General features: G+C 36.7%; 1 protein-coding gene across 3 annotated transcripts in view; it reads left to right on the top strand.

Moving 5' to 3' along the window:
- Positions 1–15038, top strand: part of LOC149285206 (glycerol-3-phosphate dehydrogenase, mitochondrial) — a 44266-nt gene extending 29228 nt beyond the window's left edge. For all 3 annotated transcript variants that reach the window (XM_089495741.1, XM_089495740.1, XM_089495742.1), the window contains 8 exons: positions 3844–3978; positions 4497–4672; positions 5318–5449; positions 5904–6062; positions 8324–8436; positions 9275–9353; positions 10622–10720; positions 14913–15038. In XM_089495741.1, the coding sequence (XP_089351867.1) occupies positions 3844–3978; positions 4497–4672; positions 5318–5449; positions 5904–6062; positions 8324–8436; positions 9275–9353; positions 10622–10720; positions 14913–15038 (1019 nt within the window). The remainder of the gene's footprint in view (positions 1–3843; positions 3979–4496; positions 4673–5317; positions 5450–5903; positions 6063–8323; positions 8437–9274; positions 9354–10621; positions 10721–14912) is intronic.
- The last annotated feature ends 7359 nt before the right edge of the window (positions 15039–22397 follow it).

Below are 22397 nucleotides of genomic sequence, written 5' to 3' on the forward strand. Positions count from 1 at the left end.
TCAGCAATTTTTAGTTTGTCTATTGAGTTTGTATTCATGGCTTTAAGAAATATTCAGATCTGCTCAAAGGTGTTATGGACAAACTAATGCATTCTAAGCAGTAAAAGTTTCTCCAAAAGAAACAAATACATGTCTACTGTAATTTACAAATATCTATCTATCTATCTATCTATCTATCTAATTTAAACATGAATGGGATAAGCATATGGCTCCTGAATCTTAGTTACGACCAATTAAAGTCTTTAAATAGCAGACTGCATGGGCCAAATAATTGTTATCCGCCATCAAAGTCTGTCTCTCTAGCTTATTAAGCATGCGACTAAGCTTCTGCGTGTGTCCGGTACCACTAAAAAAAAAACCATGCAAGAGTGTCTGGGTCCAATAATCAAAAGAGGGCAATCATTATCAACTATGTATCTCTAACAGATATTACAAAATTAAAAAACTAAACTAAATAAAAATAAATCATATTTCCATGACGTGTGTTCATACAGCACGGGGGCTGGCTGCAGGACAAGGTATTATATCTTGGAGCATAATTTTAGCTCTGTATTCACCGAGAGTTTTTTTTTTTTTTTTTTGTTTTGTTTTTTTTCCCCTGTGCCGAAGAATCCCCTCCTAGTCGCATGCTGTTTTTCACTTATGTAATTAGCTGTGTTTATAGATTGCCTGTTATTGAACCGAACCACTGTGCTAGGCATATCAACGGGCTGCAGACCTACCCCTGCCAGAAACAGTGCCAAGGTTATCGACTTACACAGGCTTGGATGCGTTCCAGCTGTTTAATTATAGCGTCTCATAAGCAGCTATTCCTGGTTCCATCCGTTTATAAATGTAATATGCCATTTTATTCCCGTGATTAGCACGTCACTTAGGCTGGTTTAACAGGCTGGCGGAACATCATCCATTTCCCGACTCATGAGCTCTCTTATGAGGTGTATTTCAAAAATTTTATATATAGAAATACGAGCGCAAAATGAGTAAGACAAATCGCCGTACAGGTGCAGGATTTATGTAGTCTGGAATGATTTAGCACATGGCAAGATATCAGTGAGAAGCACGATTGATGTCTTGCTCAACGTAATGCGATTTCAATAGTCTGCAATATCCAATATTCTTAGAAATAATTCTGCCGCATATAAGTGAATTTTAATAAACTGTCATTTTTGAAGGCATTTAGATATGACGTATTAGGGTTGTTGAGCAGCTTCCACCGTTTGCCAGGTTGTGTTCAGATTAATTCACTTGTTTAAACTATTTTTTCCCCCCGATAATTGTAATAATCCATTAAAAAATTAAAACCGCTTTTTTGTTACTCTCGGCTTTACAGAAATAATCCGAGTCCTCAGAATATATTGTTCTGGGTAGTAAGCTGGGACATTTTTAACCAATCAAAACTAACCAGTTCACTACAGTGGTTCGAATCGCCCATTCCTAAGATTAATATGTAATGACAGAGACTAGGGAATCCTTTCCTGAACTTCTGATTGCCTGAAGTAAAGTTCATAATATAAGGTATTTTAGTATATGGGAGGTAGACAAGTTCCCTTCTTTTTTATTTTTTTTTATTTTTTTTTAAACATAACAAATACCACGTACAACCTTAGGCATTGTGGGGGTTTATGTGCACCTAGGGTTGTATCTGGCATCTGGTATACCATTTCTTACTCCACTATAGCTGCGGCTTGCAAATGACAGATTTTGCGAGGCTATAAATTAACGTGATACAATGACAATATGTGTTGCTGTGTTTTGCAGACCAAGACCCACAGTTTAGAATACACTGAATACTTTGTAGCAAACAACAATAGAGACCTTCAGAAAGGAGTTGGCTACTTGGGGTGTTTTCAGGCTTTTTATAGAGAGGCGCGAGATAGCATATGATAACAAAACTGCACCTCTATAGTAGGCTGTGGACGATGTGTTATTACTGCAGATGGCTACCCATACATAATGTTGTACTGCAAAAAGCTGTGTATTGAAGTCTGGTGAAGGTCTGGGTCCTTATTACGCGTGTCTTCTAGGGTCGCACTCTATGAAGGCCAATGGGAGGGCTGAAACATTTTATTCCCCCTCCAAGGAGGCCAACCCACCTACCCCAAGCCAAGTACCTAGCTCCATTGTGGAGTTTCCAATGAGTGAAGGTGAATGCTCACACCGCTTTTGCAATCAAAAAAGTGCAAGAATAATTGGTGCATGTGCACACAAACGAGCAATACCGAGGAGGGGTGAATATAAAAAAAGTGCCATGACGGCTCCAGCTCCAATGGAAAGGCTATTGAAGCTACCCTCACCCTTTTGGGTTCTACCTTTGTTCACGCTGTATGATGGACTCTCATTGACTTTGGTGGGAACCCAACTCACAGTCTTCCACGTCGAGCTGATGTGCATCATTGTGCATGTGCAGGCAAATATACTTTCATACATTGCTTGCTTCAGTGGAAGCAAGCAGGGGAGCAGAGAATCAAGACAGACATCTCTTTACTAACTTTTTAAAAATAATGTATGTGTCATTTTGCATAAAACAAAAAAGTTATGGTCTACGATATACTTTTTTTAAATAACAGTATTATATTTTTCTGAACATTTACAAAAATATAAAATTGATTTATTTTATTAGCTAGATTTCACATACCGATTATATTTGCTTGTTTCTGTTGCTATAATCAGGGCCAGTCGCATCTGAAATGAGATCTCATTGTAAGGTGTTAAATAAGGGTGAGAGATACATTTATTATTATTATAATCAACTGTGTAATTGGACAACATACACTATTGTAGAGCCAGTTCAGAACATTCTGGACACTGACCTCCATGGTGATGAGTATACAAATAAAACAGTGGTCTGGGGACAGTGTGTTGAGTAGCGAGTCACATCTGTCATGCCTGTGAGAGTCAAGTGTCTTAAGAGGACGGCAGTCTCGTGTTCACGACAGCGAGGAGCTGGTACCTAAAAATAGGCTGATTTCCTTGCGTTCAGAAGAATTCGAACGGCAACCTTTAAACTTTGGTTACAGCGTTATTATTAGAAACGGTTACTTATTTTTTTTAAATAACTGTACAACAAAAAATTATATTGTACCAGTAGAAGAAACCCGTCTTTAAAGATGTATTAATTTTACATATGTAAAGAACTTGATAGAAATATGATGTGCATAATGAGACAAGCAAAGAAAAGTTACAAATTTTAAAGAGTTTTTTTAACAATGAAAAGAGCCTCTCTTTTCTTATTAAATAATAATAATAATTATTCAGAATTTTAGTGAATAGGCTCCCCTTATTTCAAAACTGTATTATTTTTTTTCAAATGGAACCATTCACCCTTGCAATATATTTTTCCAAAGATTACATAAACAAATCACCCAAACTGCATTTGCATTGACGCATTCGCACAGAGTTCCAGTCCGGATTTCATTAACATGGATAGACTGATACATATTCAAACAAACCCGAGGTTCTGTCCTAAGCAAACCCTTGTGGTTTCACAGAATCCTAGTGTTTCCATAACACGGTAGAGAGCATTCCGCATGTTAGAATGTTCATTATATTTTGGGAAATTACAGTTTTTGAAATACATTTGCAGGAGTTTTTTCATTTTGCCATTTTAAGTGCACTTATTACATCATTTTTCTATGCCGGCCTCACTATTTAACTGGACGTATTACAACATGAGCTGATCACTCCAAATCCAAACCTTTTGGAAGCCCATGAATATGGCTCTCTGTAAGTCCAGTGGCTTATGATAACTAGAAATCTGCAGATTCTGTTCTATTCGATATCCAAACAAAACTTATTTTTGTTATTCTGCTGCCTAGTAATATTTCTCTACTCTTCCAATGACAGTCCGAAGGGGAGATGTACTCGCGGCTTGGAGCGGAATCCGTCCACTGGTTACAAATCCCAATTCCACAGACACCCAATCGATATCTCGCAATCATGTCGTTGATGTGGGAGACAGTGGTCTTGTCACAATAGCAGGTAACATAATCTCCTGGTAAATATAGATAACCTCCAAATTTCCTGAAATATTTTTTTAAGGGAAGAGTTTAGCACCAAGTTATTTAAACTATTGAACTTTTTGCCGCCATCAAAACAAAATTTTCCATTTTCAATTTTATATATGATATTTCACTTGAATGCTGTATTCTATTAAGCAAATTGGTGTTTCTGACACTTCTTTCCTTCCACAACATTCTATTAAACCTAAAACCAGCAGAAATATGAAATACAGTCTTCTGCTGATATAGCAACAAGGCATTCTACCTTATCAGTGCTAACTAATTCAAGAGAGTTAATCAAGTTGTGCTTCTTCTTTCCCACTATGGGAGCTGGAATGCCAAACGACTGTTTTTGATAGTGGGCAAATTCTTGTCTATTACAGACAATTTTGTAATATTTTTAGACAGAGAACAAATAAATCTCATAGCAACCTGATTAAAAGGCAGCAAATCTAATGATCGGGATGTATGATAGTTTAACGCATATTATTTTGCTAGGTGGAAAGTGGACCACTTATCGCTCAATGGCGGAGGATACTTTAGATGCTGCTGTAAAAGCTCACAATCTGAAAGCCGGACCTTGCAAAACAGTAGGGCTTTTCCTCGAAGGTGGCAAAGACTGGAGTCCGACGCTTTACATCCGCCTTGTGCAAGATTATGGATTGGAGAGCGAGGTACTTGGACTCCACACTTATCAGTGTAAATGTTAGCTGTTTGGTTCTATACACTCTAGTGCTATTTGTATTTTAAATTAAATATTATGAAATATGAAACCTTCAAAAAATCTGATAGAATTTGATGACAACACTCCTTGTGTTTGTCTTATATTAACTCCACCACTGGAAGGCTGTTCTGCTTATCCACCTGGTGAAGACCAAGTTTCTTCTGTAACAGCTAAACCTCTGACCCTATCATTTTAGACTGTGATGTCTTTTTTTTTTTTTAAGCCTTTCACCTCTTTTACTTTGTTGAATGAATCTTTTTTTTTTTTTTTTGTGGTGGGAGTGATTTTCGTGACAATCCAATTTATATATCTGTTAAATGCAGTCGCAGTAGCAAAAAGTGGTTGACGCATCATTAGTCACACACAGTTACAATGATACATGCATAGTAGTGTAAGTGCTGGCCTAAGCGTTCACAATACAAGGAGTTTCCTCCCACACAATCAAGATTTAATACCCTCTTCAGTCTGTTTGATAAAAGCTTTGGGAAACTGTCATAAGTAGCCTGCTTTTTTTTCCCTGCTGTGCTCCGAGAAGCAGAATGAGAAGAATGCTAACTCGCGAAATGTTCACTGAATCTGTGATGTTCTGCTGTAGGTCGCTCAACATCTCGCTTCCACTTATGGTGACAAGGCCTACGAGGTGGCGAAACTGGCCAAAGTTACAGGGAAGAGATGGCCCATCGTTGGAAAACGCCTCGTTTCTGAATTTCCCTACATCGAAGCAGAGGTTCAAGAAATGTTTCATCTTGAGTTGTTAGGCTAATACGTTTGTCCTGGGGTTTGCTTTTTTTGAGCGCCATCTAAAAAAAACCAACCCACTTTTATTAGACAGTATTTGACGTAGGAATTTAAAGATATGCTCTAAAATTGTATTTACTTAATTCCTCCATTTATCACAACTTGACTTCCCCTCAATAAATTCCAGATCATGGTGTCCCCGGAAGTATTTTGGGGGATGAGGGGCTAAATTTCAGGACTACCAAAGGCATGGGGAATAGTCAGGTTAGGTTGGCATTGCCAAAGATTTTCCAAGGGAACACCTACAAGTGAGACCACCCTTGGCATCCCTATAAATTACTGTAATATATTGGGGAATTTCATTACAGGTGTGGAGTGATTTGCTCATAATAGTCACTGCTAATTTTTAACTTTTTTTTTTTTTGATAAAATTTTTTTTACAGGTCAAGTACGCGTTGAGAGAGTATGCGTGCACGGCTGTGGACCTTATTTCACGGCGCACGCGCCTGGCATTTTTGAATGTCCAAGCAGCAGAGGAAGCCTTACCGCGGATTGTCGATATTATGGGAAAAGAACTGAACTGGAAGGAACAAAAAAAAAAGGTACGTTGTGTGAATTGGTGTTTCTATAATATTATCACATTGGTAGCGTTAAACTCTTTGAGAACAAGACAGGGATTGCAACATCCCCTGGTATTTAAAGGGCTAATGGCACAGTCTCAGATGCGGGAATATTGTTTCTTGGGATCCACTAATTTAAAGATATTAGGCCACTACCAGATTTTCTTTTTCCCGACTTTTACTTGCAAATCCACATATAGCCACCAGGGGGTGTCTAGCATAAAAAGCCACGTTGCCGGGCTTCCCTCCCATGACGAATGTTGCCAACTCTCTCTGGTTGTGGTTTAACATAAAAAAAATTAGCAAGACACATATGAACAACTTTTATTTTGATTAAGAAATCAAACTGAGGTCTCACTTCAGAGCTAACAGATCTCCCGGCGCTGGTGCCGGTGCCAAGTTCAATGTCAAATGCATTGGACAATTCCACAAAAAAACAGAGAGTTTTTCTTGATGGGGATCTAACTTAACTCTAATCATTGTCTCTATTCTGTTGGTTCTGGCAATGCTGCCACGTTGAGTGAAAAAAAAAATGAAATATACCACAAGAAACTGAACATGGGGTGCATTTATCTAATTAGCTTGTTCATTAGCTAAAAATCCCTGGGTTTGGCATTGAATGCCAACGAGACAGATTTAATGCACACTCTTTACCATGGTCACCACCCTTCTTGAGAGTGTACATGTTTTTTTTGTTGTTCTGTGGCCCACAGTATTCCAGTATTAAGATTTTTTAACGTATTTGAATGTTTTATTGTTGACCGAGTCATAATTTTGAAACTTAAAGAAAAAAAAGCGTAAGACTTCCTTAATAATATTTATTACAGATGAAAAGAAATACAGGCTATTTGCAAGTGGGGCTCGTCCATTACACTTGGCAGGCTGTAATGGAATGTGACATTTGTTTCAGATTGTAGAGTACAATTTACTGTCTTTAATTCTTCTATAGGAATTAAAGAAACTTTGTTCCACTCTGGCACTTTCCTAATGAAACTGCATCTATGCGGGGATCTTTAAAGAACCGAGCCTTTGCCATAAGGCTTTTCATGCTAATTCTTCCCTAGTGAACACTTCAGGGTGGACAAGTGGGTTCAAAGCCCAAAGAATTAGTTCTTTTGCTTAGAGCGTTGGAATCTGTCAGGATGAATATCCAAATTGGAAATCATATTATTCAACTTAACTAAGCTTGATGAAGAATTAAAAGGAGCACAAGTAAGCCCGCTCACTACAGTTCCTGATGTTTAACTGTTGCCTGCATGCGTAACACTATTTTGTTTGTCGGGTAAAGAATATGCATTACTGGCCGTTAACCCCTTGAGTGATTTCCCAATGCGTTTGGTCCACCTTGGTTTGCGAAAAGGTTCGTGTATGGGCAACGCCTCATTCTTATTTAGTTTTAACGAATCACGATGTGAATGAATGTTAGAAGTTAAATCCTTTGATACAAAGCCACATCCTCAAAGATGGTAAACAAAGATGTGTAGAGATAAGCTAACAAATATAAAGGAAAAGGTTTGGTGCGTAAATTGTTGGTGCTATATAAATAAAAGATAATAATAATTAACAAAATATAACTTCTGTAATGAAGCTATAGGTATAGGGTGTAAATGCAGGCAAAGGTGTATGCAAATTGTGCATTGGGGTAAATAACAGCCACCTTAGCGGCACACAAGGAAATGTATCAACATTCTCTCAAATTTAATGTTAGCACAAGGTATAGATTTCCCTACTACCCAATGTAAACCTGTTGCACAGTACATTTTAGGGTAAAAATAGTAACATTTGTTCCCTACATAGTTTGGTTTCTTCCGGTGATGTCCTACCCTAGTGTCCACGTTACCCCATTGTCTTGTAATTTGTCCTGTTGTTTATCGCAATTTAAATATAGACCAGTTATTTCCAGTTTAGGAACACAAGGCATATGAAACATTTTTAATGAGTCTTATTTTTTTTTAACTTATGTGTTTTTTCTTTTTTCTTATTATTGTCCAAAAATGGAATAAAGTTGTCAAATGAGATATGCCAAAAAACCCAAATGGCTACTTCCTACATTTTATTTGCCTTATTTTTAAGTGACGGTTGTTTGCTGGATATATTCCTGCATATTTTTAATGCATATTAATGTGATATTTTTCCTTCATTAAATATAATATATAGAAAAGATTATTTTCATTAACGCAGAACACACCTTTTTTAAAATCAAAATATTTCATTAATCATTTTTTTTTTTTTCTTTTCTCCAGGAAGAATTAGAAGCTGCAAAGCAGTTCCTGTATTATGAAATGGGCTACAAAGCTCGATCGGAGCAACTAACAGATCGATCCGAAATTAATCTGTCACCCTCCGACGTAGACAGGTAACGTAATTACATGACTTGCGCTGAATATGCTAACTCTTTTCAGGCTTCCGCGAGTGCAATACTAATTTATGTACACACAATAAAAATACTGCATGAATCATTGGCTGACCAATGCATACAATAAAATGCAGACAATACTGTTACAAATGTATTTGTAGCCACCTACCGATGATATGCAGAAATCAGTATAGGGTCGGTGGATATCACGACATTTCAGCCTCGAGTCAGGTTACAGGGTCTCAAAGGCTTGACAATTGATTATGCCATTGGTCTGGTACAGTATTTCTGTAGTAATAATAAGAAGCATCATAGGACTGCACCCATAAATCACTTATCGTAGAATGCTTTCCCCAACAAGGGAAAGTGCTTTGCGACAAAAGACCACCATGGCTCAAACATACAACACTTGCTGTGATCAGAGTCTTGGAGTAATATGGGATTTATTTAGTGGTTATCTGCTATGAGAGGGAGTTTTCAATATATTGCAAATGTTACACTTTACACTTAGGAGACCATACACTTTAAACCTAGTTTTAGTAACAGTAGCAGCCCCCCCCACAGAGGGATCTTCTGCCAATGATACAATATCATTGTGCTTTTCTAAGGTTACCTTGGTTTACCTGGTTAAAGGTATTTTATTTTCTCCTTCATAGCTTAAACCCCAACGTATACAAAAATGTAGGTCGGCATTGACGAAAACCTGTTTTTATCTCATTTTGTTCTAATAAACGTCATTTATGGGCAGACTTGGAGGCTGCCGTTGTAACTCTATACGTATGTACGTGTATGTCTCAGAACATGGGGGCTATTTATCAGAATGATTTACTTCTTGTAGGTATAAGAAGAGATTTCACAAGTTTGATAAGGACAAGAAAGGATTCATTACCATACTCGATGTTCAGCGTGTGTTGGAGGTAAGGGTTTAAGTATTTGGGAGGAAAATATGTTGTAGCAGTATCATGTATTGTAAAGAAGTTTATGGCAACCAAATGAATCATTGAAAAGCAAAGATTTATTTTGTTGTTGAACAAACTAAACATATAATTTATGGTGCTTCTACCAAGTCTAAACTACCAAATACTGCACAAGCGTTGCAGGTTAACAACTAGCTATTGTTCTCTATTCTAACATTTGAACAGGCAAAGAAAGCACACGTGTACCCCAGTAAAACAAGTGCGATTGAGCCGTCACAGAACGTTTCCTGAAAAGCATGTCTGAGGCGTGTAAACCCTTTCTAATCTAGATAATTGCCATGACTTTTTCAACAGTTAGAGCCTAATCCTAATGCCGTGGTACTTTGCGAAACCATCTGTTTCTTAAACACCGAACAAAAAGTGGGCCAGAATTACCTACTTGGAATTCTGTAGAATAGATTTTAAGCTTGTGAACCCGGGCCCTCTTTACCTAATGTATCAGTTTGTCTTAGTTAGTTTTGTCATGAAATTTAAATGTATGGACTGAAGCACTGCGGAAATTGTTGGGGCCACATGAAAGAGTATGATTCTGATATGAAATCTATCCATGTTTATACGTGGCTCCAAATTATTGTTTCAGTGACATAATATGCAATTTTTGGATGCATTATGTCTAATACTCATCAAGATAATAAATATCACAGATTAAAAAATGTAAATAAAAAATACCATTCTTAAGGGCTAGTTTACATTTTCAGGTCCCATTGTTTCAACCAGCAAGAGCTCTCAGCTGAAGGTCTTGTATGAGCTGATGTGTCATTTTTACATTTTGTTAAAAGGTTTAATTGCCTAGAAACAGTACAACTTAAAAATATTTTTTATATCTGTGTAATGGTACATGTACAATTGCTAATTTGCATGGACATGTACAGAAATTATGTAAGGGATGGGCAGAATATTAACCCTGCCCAAGGGGTTAAGCATAGGCAGTATCGGCATATTAGGTAGTAGTAGATAGGCATACAAGGTTTTGCCCATAGACTCCGATTGAAACGGGGGTCACTACGGGGAAAGTCTGGGATGTGGGAATGGCGGTGTCACGCCCCACTCCCCGCCCACTTCCACTCCAACAATAGCCTGTGTCCTGCGACATCAACAGGACCGCCCACTGACATCAGAGGGATCGGCCGCAGCGTCAGCAGAACCGAAAGATTTATTCTTCCTTTAATTCCCAATGTAATGTGTTTTTATTATGTTTTTTTTATCAGAATATTAATGTTCAAGTGGATTCGAATAACCTTCATGAGATTCTCAACGAAGTTGATTTGAATAAAAACGGGCAAGTTGAACTCAATGAATTCTTACAGGTCAGTATCAACCCAGGTGTGATGACATAATAAAAAAAAATCAAAAACATTACATTTAATGAAACATATATTCTGTCTGTGTTGCTAGCACTCTGTCGGCCTCCTACCTGCAGCCAGCTATGTATTTTGCCCTACGCTATCAAGGGTAGATTGTCTCCCTCGGTGGGCCACGATTCCTAGAGGTGGTTGATGGAACTGGCCTGTATACGCTAAGAGGGGGCTGTACTTAAGCTAGCTCAGTCCCTCTTAGAAAGTTGTGTAACACATTGGAGAGATACTAAGATGGAGTGCCAGGATTTGAAGGCATAAAAAAAAGATACTGAAGGAGACCCCTCCGCAAAGTAGGTTCGAGAAGCTTGGGATGTTGCCCTAGTTTACAGCTAGGGCATCACCTCTTGTAAATACATTGTTGCCAGAAGTCATGATGAAGAAAAAAGATATGGAGAGAGTTGCATGCCAAGTTTATCTCCTACTAGTAGCAGCGTTCTGGTCATTGACAAGGTTGACTTTTCCCAGGATCTCATATTGAGTCCCCATTGGCTTCAGGTGGGGGTGCAGCTCAGTAGCTCATCTAGATGGAACCAGTGATATACTTATGAGGGATCTTACATTCTTCGTTGGAGTGGGTATATGGAGCAGTATACAGAAATGTATTGGATCCGGAAACTTGAAATAATATTATTCTGAGAACATGTTTTTTGTTGATTAATAAACATGCATAAATAACAAATCTGTGTAAAGGGTTAACAATGCAAAAAGAGAGGATGAATGCTCTAAAAAACATATCCACGTGTGCGATGGCATTAACATCACCATCTTATTTTTATTGTTGGATAAATGTACAAATACAGTGTAAAAGATCGCTAAAGGGCATACTATAAATATGCCAACAATAATTTTACTTAATTACAGGTTATTTTGTCTTATTGTTTTTCTTAACCCGTGAAATTACAACAATAATTTCCACAATTATTGGGAGAGTTACTAGAGCTAAAAATGGTTTCCACTCTTACATCTCATATTATTTTAATACTACCCTGATCTCTTGCAGAGATCTTTTTTGGATCTGGCCAAGTTTTTTTCTTCTTCTTCTTAGCCGGTGAAGGTATTTTAGACTTCTACCAGCTCTTTCTTGAACCAAAGCAATGATGAATGCCTAACATGAGATAAATTAATGCTATGGGTTTTGGTCAATGTCAGCCCTTTCTTCACTGTGTCAAGTTAAACAAACAAGATCAAGGCAAAGGAAATGGTAATTGTCTCTCTCGAGATGAGCCGCAGATAAGAGCATTGTTGAATCTAAATGCAGAAAATTTTCGGCAGTTGTGTCCAGCATCACAAAAAAAGAATAATTATTTTTTTTTTTACGCGTTTATATCTGCTCAATCAGATTAAATGCATATTCTATTAACATTTGACAACTCTGAATTGTTCTTTTGAAATTATAACGGAACATTTTTATCCAGTATTTGACAGGAAGGCCACTCACACGATTGCATGTATATAAAATTGCTTTTATATCTTCCGGGAAAACTTGGCTGTCATATCGAGCTTAGTGTGGCTATTGTAATTTGCAAAGAAGATAAAGTGGACAATAATTCATCTTCTCGATTTTTTTTTTTTTATTTTTTTTTTCTTCTTCTAAATTTTATTTAAAGCCATAGGGAATCTGTATTGAGTTGCAAGCAGATTGAAAAAACACCGGTGGAGGCCCAAAAGTCAACACCGTTTAAGAGTTTACAAATTTGCCCGATAGAAATTGATACCTTGTTTCATGCATCATTCGGCGCTCCCGTGATTGAGCTGCTGCCGCCGTGTTTTTTTTTGCCGCGCATAAACATTTCATTCTGCTGGCAAAACGCACAAAATGAGTTGAAAGGATAGTCAACTTTCTCCCGGCAGATAAAATGTGTCATCTTAATATCTGTGCAGGAGCAAAGACATTCATCTTCTGCATGTAATTATTAACCCTTTTCCCTGAAAGAAAGGACCAGTGATGAAATTTGAATACAAGAAAAGAATAGAAGGAAAAAATGTAGCTGTATTAATAATGGCATGGATTCCTTTCTAAAGATTTAGATGTGTGTGAATGTCAATTTATTGGCATAGAACGTAAGATTTTGATTGGATTCATTAACATCGTCCACTCTAAGGCAGGCCTACAGAATTGTTTCCTGTTGTTTTGCTCTACATATAATGCAAAAAACATATTTTTGGAACTGAGTATATAAAATGGGGAGACTAGATGGGCTGAATGGTCGTAAACAGTCTCTAGAGCTACAGTTATAAACACGATCTGCTAAACAATGCACGTTGCCAGGTGTTAGACAGCCCTCGTCCATGGTAGGTTTGGTTAGAGCTACACTCTCCCATTTGCTTTCCAGAACACCTCCTTTCTTTAATGCACGCGATGTCGTCAGAAGGCGGTTTCCTTATTTAAAGAGAATCTTTGACTATCGCAATGTATAAAATGGGGCTCTCATTTGTTTTGTGTGACATCCCTTTAATTAGATACTAATGCTGAGCTGTAATTGGCTCCTTTACATTCATACTTTATAACACATCCGTTTGGGTGAAAAGTTTCTCATTTTGATCGGGGGTGTCTTTTAGCAGACTAGGAAAGTCAATTTATTTGCAGTTTGCACTTCCTGCCGTAGAAACTGCCTGCTCAAAAATTAATGTGGCAAAGTATAAATTTCATAGCTCAGTTACATGACAAGCAATCAAGCATTAACGATGCTCTTTAGGGGTCTTACGCGTACCTGGAATCTCTCGGCATTTTGCCCAGAGAGTCCAGGAGACTCCACCGCTTTGCCTTTTCTTTGCGTTTCACGGAGCTTAATCTCCGGGGTCACGGCAGCAGCGTTTAGGCAAATCCCCGTCCTATTCACCTCCCACCCCCATAGCCCCAAATACCATAATTTTGTATGGTGGGCTATTCCGGCCCCTCATGAAGTCACTTGCCCAAAAAGGAAGCGCTATGGGTATGGTCTTACCTCCAAAGTGTCCTTCTTTAGTAGACAAGTGCCTTTTTGTTGCCCCACTTTAGTAGAACCTTGGAATGTGTGGGTTCTATGAAAGCATCATGGTGTTCTACAGCCCCAAATGTCCCAATACGAACATTAATAATGAGGAGTAAATGAAACTATTTGTTTTGTGAATAAGTTACTCAAACAGGTGTTGCTTGTTTTTGATTTTCACTCCGCACACATTGTGTTTTTTAGCCTTGGACATACTATTTCCGGATCTTTATGATGATTGTAAAACAAATGGAGAATCAGGTGTAAAAGCCAAATAATGCAAATTTAATCTTGGTCCCAGATTCCTCAATTTTGTTTTAGGCAATTTTTCATATAAAACATCTCATTTGGAAAACAAAATGTAAATTCCACAAAGGCTTTTTATTTTATACCGTTTGTTGAGAAGGTAAACATTGAGATTTTGAGTGTGATTAAAGCATCTTGGGAGCAGCTAAAGGTCACAAGTTTTGTTATTCAGGTACAACCATGTCTGTATTTGTTGTGAGGTAAGTAATTTCATCGTCGATTAAGTGGAATATTTAAAGGATAACGTAGCTTTTCATCTTTCCCGTTCAGTAATAAATTACATCGCTAAGCCTACGTTTAAAATTTATTTAGCGTGGACGGTCTACACAGCACTTTACATGTTTTCATGGTATATAAAATACAGAAAAGTTACGGATTAAGTCAGAAAAGACGCTGCTTCTAGAAGCGTTGTGTCGAGCGATAGACATTTTCATGCAACGCAAGCCTTATACTACGTGCATTTAAAAGGGTACTCCAGCCATCAAATGCACCTTTATGCATACGATAGCTGCAGAATCCCCCCTATGCATTTGCCCCTCGCCTGCCCCCCAGCTATTTATCATTCATATGTTATAATTACTTCCATTCAGCTCCAGCACTGGCTTTTTAAATGCTGTGGGTAGACCCCCATTGATTTCAATGGGAGCGCTTCCCTGTTGCTGTGGTAGGAATCATTGGACTATAAAGGAGGAGGAAGCTGCAGAGCTGCAGCTTCTACATCAGGTAAGTGTTCTTTTAGAAGAACACACAATAAAATACTCTCAGAGCATGTCTTTAGAGGGACTGTCGGGCACCCTGATGATGTTACCTGAGTGTGTAGGCTCCATATTTTATTATTAACACTTTTTTTTGGTTTTCGTTTTTAGCTCATGAGTGCGATTCAAAAGGGGTTTGTGTCAAGCAGCCGACTGGCAATGCTCATGAAAAGTGCGGAAGAGAACCTGGATCAAAGAGAACCGATTCCAGTGGACCGCAGCGGCGGTGGCGTGTGAGTCTCTCTGAAAGGAGATATTCGTTGCTGCTTCTCTGTGTCGGACATCATTCCAAGCTTCTCTGGCTGCGTATGCTACAAAACTGACGTCCAGTGTCAACCCGAATGCTTCTTTTGTTGTTTTGTTATTTTGTTATTCTCTTACCTGAGCATGCACACTATGCTCCCAGTACCCTGTCCCGTGGTTGCCGAAACACATTGTGAATCTGCTTCAATATGCAAAGGAGTTGACTGTCTGCACTACAGAACTCGCAGAGCTTAAATGAGCCTTTTTTTATATTTTTCTCCTCATTGAAAGTGTTTTGTTTCATCTTTATATTCTTTTTTAAATGTTGATTATATTAAAAAAAAAATCTATATGCAGATAAGCACTGAGCAGGTTATTCAAGTTCATCTCAGCGAGAGAAAAGAGAATTTTAGTTAACGGTTACTACTACAGTCTTAACAAGTTTCTTATTTAAGATAAAGCGATGTTTAAACAATTAACCTAAACATAGAGCTATTATAATAAAGTGATTTTGCAAAGCAGTTCACACTTGCAGATACCCGCAGAGCACCATGTTCCTTTATATGTGGTGGCCGGTCGACGGTGGCCTTAATTACTTTGATTACGAGCTATGGTGGGCGCAGCTCGAGGGTAATTGTTTTAGCTTTCCAACTCTAGGTTCAAGTTCCAGTTCTAATTCTGTAATTCTTCTTGTTGCTATATTAATTAATAAAAATGAAGCATGAAGATAACGTTGTCCTAGAGAAGCCGTCTTGGCTTTTCATCATAATAAAGCCTCTTACATTGAGACCTTTCAATCACCTTCTTCACACCTTCCCTTAACTTACTGGCCCACCTAATCGTAGTGTACAAAGCTAGATATTTACATTTCGGCTGAAAAAGACACAAGTTTGTATTTTCCAGATACTGTATTTGTAGATCCAGAGGTAAATGCGAAAAATATTTAAAGTTTTTTTAATTTTGTTTTATGTTGAATATAAAAATCCATGTTTGCTCCAGAGGCGTTTGAATTTTGCCTGGACCAACGTTAGCGAATGAAAGTGTATTTATGATAGCCCCAGAGTGTTTATCTTCTAGTATTCAAGTTACTAGTAACTCTCCTATTCTTTACAAACCACAATATATATAGTGAAATATCTATCCAGTATAGTTTCTGTATTTTCTTTATTGAAGCCAGACCCTGTCACTTTTCCCTGACTATACTTTCTTAAATGCAAAGTAATCTCAGCAAAGTAACTGTGTTTGCATCACTGATCCCTGAATTTAAGTGATTAGATTTAAAGATACTAGAGTATGGAGACATTCACTTATACATAAATATTGTTTTATGTGTTTTTTACCAGTGTTTTAGAGTGAATCCCAGCTGGGTTATTATGAGACTACCTATGTTCACTATACATACTAAACACTCGCGGAGCAGGTTGATACAAAATTTTTCTCAGATTGGGCGCCATCGCCCGTGCACATTTTCTAACTATAAGGGAATTATTTATAGGAGGTGGGGTTATTAAGTTCTCAAAGTAGCTTCAATAAATTGTGACCATCGGATCACTAGCAAGCCCTTTTATTCAATGTTTCGGCCCTGTATGTCTCATAATACAAGCGTTTCTTGGTTATGTTTGTTATTATAAACTAACCCTTAACATGAAATGGAACTAATTGTTTCCTTACATTTTAGTTATGGCGAGACAGCAGATTCTGCAGCGGCTATAAAGGGAAGTGCAAACTAAAACAACATTAAATCTGCTATACAAAAGTGTAAAAAATATAAGATAAAAAACAAAAAAAACAGCTCATGGAAGCCTCTTACCTTTTTTCCCTTTTTATGTTAGTCTTAAATCAATTTTTTAATATTCTGCATGAAACCTATTTTAATGCTAGACTTTATTATTGTGCCTGGGCTTTGCTTCATTACAGCGTACTACCGTTGAAAGAAACAAAATATTTAATTGTTTCACGCCATGTTGTGAGTGCATTGAAATTTAGCTTGAGAAATATGCATAGCAGAAAAATGAAATGTCTTCTACTGATGTACATTGAATACTAAATATGGTATTGGTAATCCTATATATTCTATTTTCAGGGAAGTGGTTTGTACTTTTTTTTTTTTTCCATATTAATTATTTTTTGTAAAGATAATGCACTCCGGGATATTTTCTTTCAAATAGGTATTGAACTTCTTGACACAGAACAAGCAATGTTTTTAAAGGATACTTTTTGGTTTAACATAGCACTGATTAATGAGTAGAATTCACTAAAGTATAGTCAAGCTTTGATGTCGCATGTTCTTTGCAATGCATGCGTGTGCATGTAATATTATCTCATGGTCATTGACAAAATGTTTCTAATGCCTATACTTCTTGGGAAAGAGCTAAAGTTAAATACTGCACACATATTCACCAAGATCCTCACATGCATTTGATCTGGTATTAACAAATTCCCAATTTATCGCAGCTAACACCAAAGTTTGTTTATTTCCAAGAATCGATATTTCTGAATTATCCAAGTGTAATAACTGTTTTTAACGTCCGTATTAAAGATTCTGTGTTAATGCCATAATTTATTATCTGAGATGTGCACAATTTAACTGTTTGAGTTTATAAATATGTAAGGTGGATTAAAAGTGCCTCTTTTAAAGAATGAATAAGCACGGATCAATAAAGATATTAAAAAGAAGGAATTTGCCGATGTCTTCAAATTACAGTTAAGCACAAAAGTTTCTCTATCAATTAATAATGGTTTAACCAAATTGAGTTCAGCTACGATAACACAATAAGGGAAATGGGAAAAGGGATGGACCAAAAATGGCTCTAATAAACTTTGGTGAGTTTCATTGTTGTAATGCAATCAACGCTTCATTTTAAAATGTTTCATTCGTCTCAAACTATATATGGTGTTACTTTGGAGATGAATGTCTTGGAAGTACGTTGGGTGATTTTGTAGGACATACGTTTATATAAATTACATACGGTCAGGAAAAGTGTTTCTTTTCTTGTGCATTGTAAAGAATTATAGCTGCATTTCATTGAAAACATTTTATTAAAAATAACATTTTTAAAAACAAGCACTTATAAAAATTTACATAGTACGCTCATCGTCTGCTCCTCACAAATCATGCAAAGGCCATGTTTTTAGATCATAAACAAAAAAAATATTGTACACTATATCCACCACAGGGGTAACTCGAAACTAGAAAGAGACGACACCGTAAAATGTATTCGGGAGGTGCGCCTATTAGTTAAAATTCAAAATATTCAAGACCGCGCCAAAATACTTTTCTTACTAGAGTTCAAGTGCCACTGATATAAGAAAATAGAACTAAATACTCTGTTACAATGGATTTTCAAGGGTTTATAAATCAAAACAGAGTTTGTTTATTCTAGAAGCAGAGAAAAACGTTAATGCTCTTTGTAATTCCTTTTCAAATTGACAGGTTTCGGTTTTATGAAAATACTTTAATCTGTTCATTTAATTGGTGTAAATATAATTTGTTTGAACTATTAAACATTCACTTATATGGGTTACAGTAATGGAGAAAGAGTCCTAATTAACACCCTCAGAGGGGTAAATAATATACGTAGAAGAATATTTCTTGGTATATAGATCAGGCACATTCCCATTTGCGCATTTTACATTATACAATTAACTCATTTTCAGCTCATTCTCATGCATAGTGAGTTTTTCCTGTTCAAGACTAGAAGCTGTAAATCTGCAATTTATTGAAGTGACAGGGAAATATATTTCATTTTCCTCATGAATCATTTGCCATCCTTATTGCAGAAAAATGAGAAAATGATAGTATGCAATGTTTTCATAAATTATTTCTTCTCCTTTATTTGGGCCAGAATCCCCATGGAGAGTCTGCTCGTTCTATTGTAAGAGGGCGTCTTCAGATATCCTGGGCTTTAAAGGAAATGTGTAGTATAGGTTTCCTGTTAATGACAAAAGTTCTAGATTTGGCTACAATAATTTTGCCATTTTTTTATAAAACAACAGAAAATTACATTAGAAATCAACCAAAGAACAAGGAAGATCACTTAAATCCAGCAATATATAAAATACTTTAATTTGCATTATCTGACATAATAACTTTTTCTCTTTGTTGCTGTATGTTGTATCTTGGTAAATAAAATAGTATTCCTTAAAAACATATTTAGGTAATTTACTTTATATATATATATATATATATATATATATATATATATATATATTACTAATTGCTTTATGTAAAAATCTCTTGATTTTGCCATCTCTGAGAATCTCATTAGAAACAACCTCTCTTAAGAAAGCAATAAGGATACAGGTCCTACATTACAAGAGTAAAATGTTGAAATCTTATCTAATACAGTGATAAAAATATGTATTTTTACACAATTTTAATATAATTATTTAACATACATATTTTGTGGTTTACTTATTATTACTATTTGCAGTGTTTATCTTTTTATTAAATTTAATATATACCTCACTGGGTATTTGAATGATTTAGGTTAATTAAATGTTAGCACTGAAATGGGTTAAGATATTTTCCTATATTTTGAATTATCCTATGTTTGTCAATACATAGTTGGCAAAGATTTAATTAAATTAATTATCACATAATTCCATTGTTTTTAGAAGTTTACTTAAACAATTCAAGGGTTTTTTTTAAGCAGTGATGTGAAAATTAATCTTTTGTTTCTTTTCCTACACTGCCCTCTAATGGAAACCGTAACATTCCATCAATTAGACCAGTTTTTTAAAAAGTATATTTACTATAAAAATCATCATTTTTAAAAAACATAGTAATATATATTGAAAAGCACTCATATTTAAAAATCTGTTAAAAAAAATATATAAACAATTACCAAAAACAAACCTCAAATTGTATTATGTTTGGAAGAAATGCTATTGTGTTTTACTAAAAGTAACTTTGAATATATGTCTTAAAGACATTTCACTGATTTTTTTTTTTGTAGGGGGGATGAACATTCTTTATCTTTACTCCATGCAAGTAGACAGCTCTCTGTCGCTGATTCCGGCGAAAACAATGTTGGTAGAAAATGAAGTACCGATGTAGCTATGGTGGGATATATTATCAGCTCCAAACACATAATTCACAAGACAAAAAAAAAGAGGAAAATTCAGTGCTTTGGGAATCGTATTGCTGCACTGAGGGTATTCCTGATCCATACATGAAGAATATCAGTACATTTCACATGCTGCATTTGACATCCACTGCTATAGCTGAAAACTATCTCTATTGTCCAGTTTGATTGCCTGAATCAAACTGATTTACAGCAAATCCATCTGAGCTTTGATAAATCTATTACAGTTTCATTTCACTGATTTCATTAACGTGAATAAAACCAGCCTTGCTTTCTGCATAACTGCCTTTTAATGGCTTGGCCCTGTCACCTGCCGCAATATTAATCCCTCTGACTTATTGCTCCACAGAGGGAATGAGTAATGGGTATTTGAATGTGATCAGCACAGTACAATGCAATTAAGGAAGCAGTACTGTTCTGTGCCTTTAATCCTGAACTAATTTGAATTGCAGTTTGATAGCACAGTGAATCCTGCATAATTATGTAGGGTGCATATTAAACTCTATGACAAACCAGAGAGGCTTTTAACCATCACAGCTATGCTAGACAAGTGAACACCACAGTCATATAGCCAACTGCTGGACTGAGAGCTCAATTAATAAAAAGCTTCCAACAGGAGTCGACTTAGAAAAACAAATTATAGGGAGAGCAAAATTATTTGCAATTTCAAATCTGAAGCTTCACTTTTCCCCCTTTACAAAAAAAAAAAAAGACACTTCGTGTTGATTAAATTTCAAATGGAACTATACTTAGTCTCTTCAAAATTATAATTCACGGTGCTATTTCTATGGATTTTTTTTTTAAATGTGAGCTAAAAATGTAAAAAATGGGCATCTGTAGTTATCACGTGCTATAGCATGTCTAATAAAGCCGACGGCTGTGTTTTTTTCCACTTTGTAGAGTTTTTTTTTGTTTTTTTTTAAAAGGCAGTACCATTAATATATAACAAATCACAGCATGGATTAGGGTCTGAAAAATGGACGTTGGCGTAAACGGTCCTCACTGACCTGGCTATAAAGGTAATCGAAAGCTTGTTATAACCATCACCAGATAATCCGCTATTTAAAAAATTACATATGATATTCTTTAAAATAAGCAGAAAAATAAAAATGGCGTCGGCAAATAAATTATCATAGCCACCCACCCAACAAACATGATTTTTTGGGGAGGGAGAACTTTAAGGAGCATCTTCATTCACTAAATGAACCAATTTAATACTGTGTTTTGATAAAAATAAAACTTATTTTTGAAAGCCTGCCTTCTGTTTATGGCATAGGAGCGGCTTTGGACCGACCAGGGACTAAAAAAGGCCAATGGCAGATAAAGGGCATACGTGCGGTGCACTCTTGCAGGGTGATCCTGGGTATCTCCAGCCAGTGGCTGCACAATGAAGGACCAGATCGGCCACATGAGAGGCAGTAATGTAAGTGAGATGCGCCATCGACACCAGGCCACCAGAATTTACCCAGTTTGCTCGATGACCAACCCAAGTCTGGGATCAGTGGCGTCACTAGGGCGTGCACTGAGTGGAGACCGCACCGGGTGACACCATCAGTGACACTCAAAGCTGCCGTGATGAGATTTTTTGTTATTTCTACCACATGCGCAGAGCTCGCTTTCCTCCTTCCAGGACACTGTCCTAAAATTTTAGGATTAAGCTCTTGCTGGGAAGAGAGAGCTGGCGGTGGAACCAAACAGAACTGACGCCACATGATGATAGCCGCACACTGGGATGTGGTCTAGTCTTGCGCAGTGACTGTTAGCAGAGCAGACTTAGGCAAGCGCGAGAAAGAGGCAGCAGCAGGGTGACGCCCGTGAGCGGCCGGTCTGTCCTGATCTTTAATAATTTATTATAAAAAGCGCCATCATATTCCGCAGAGCAGGATGTTAGAATTAGTATACTATCTATAATCTATATATTTCTTTTACTTCTTTAAGACTGCTATATTGTAACTGAAGTATCAGTGAGGCACAATATGAAGTAATGGATCCCTCTTACCCTTTTTTGTTCTGTTTCCTACTTTTTCTGTCCATTTCTGCCATCTGACTATATATAATATTGTAGAGCGCAAAATATCTCTTCCAAGAGGGAAAACACACAATTTGGCCCATATAAGTTTTTTTCTTTAAATAGAAGATGCCTCAAACTAGTTGTTTCAGATCCTCATCCATTTATTGTTTGGTTACATTCTGTAAATCTGGAACAACGTATAGGCATTTGTGGGTACAGCATGTAAGAAAGTATCTTAAAAGTTAAATTAAGGCC

This window comes from Sceloporus occidentalis, unplaced genomic scaffold (genome assembly GCF_023333645.1).
Source record: "Sceloporus occidentalis isolate IW3139 unplaced genomic scaffold, rSceOcc1.0.p SCAF_83, whole genome shotgun sequence".
Taxonomy (NCBI): Eukaryota; Metazoa; Chordata; class Lepidosauria; order Squamata; family Phrynosomatidae; genus Sceloporus; species Sceloporus occidentalis.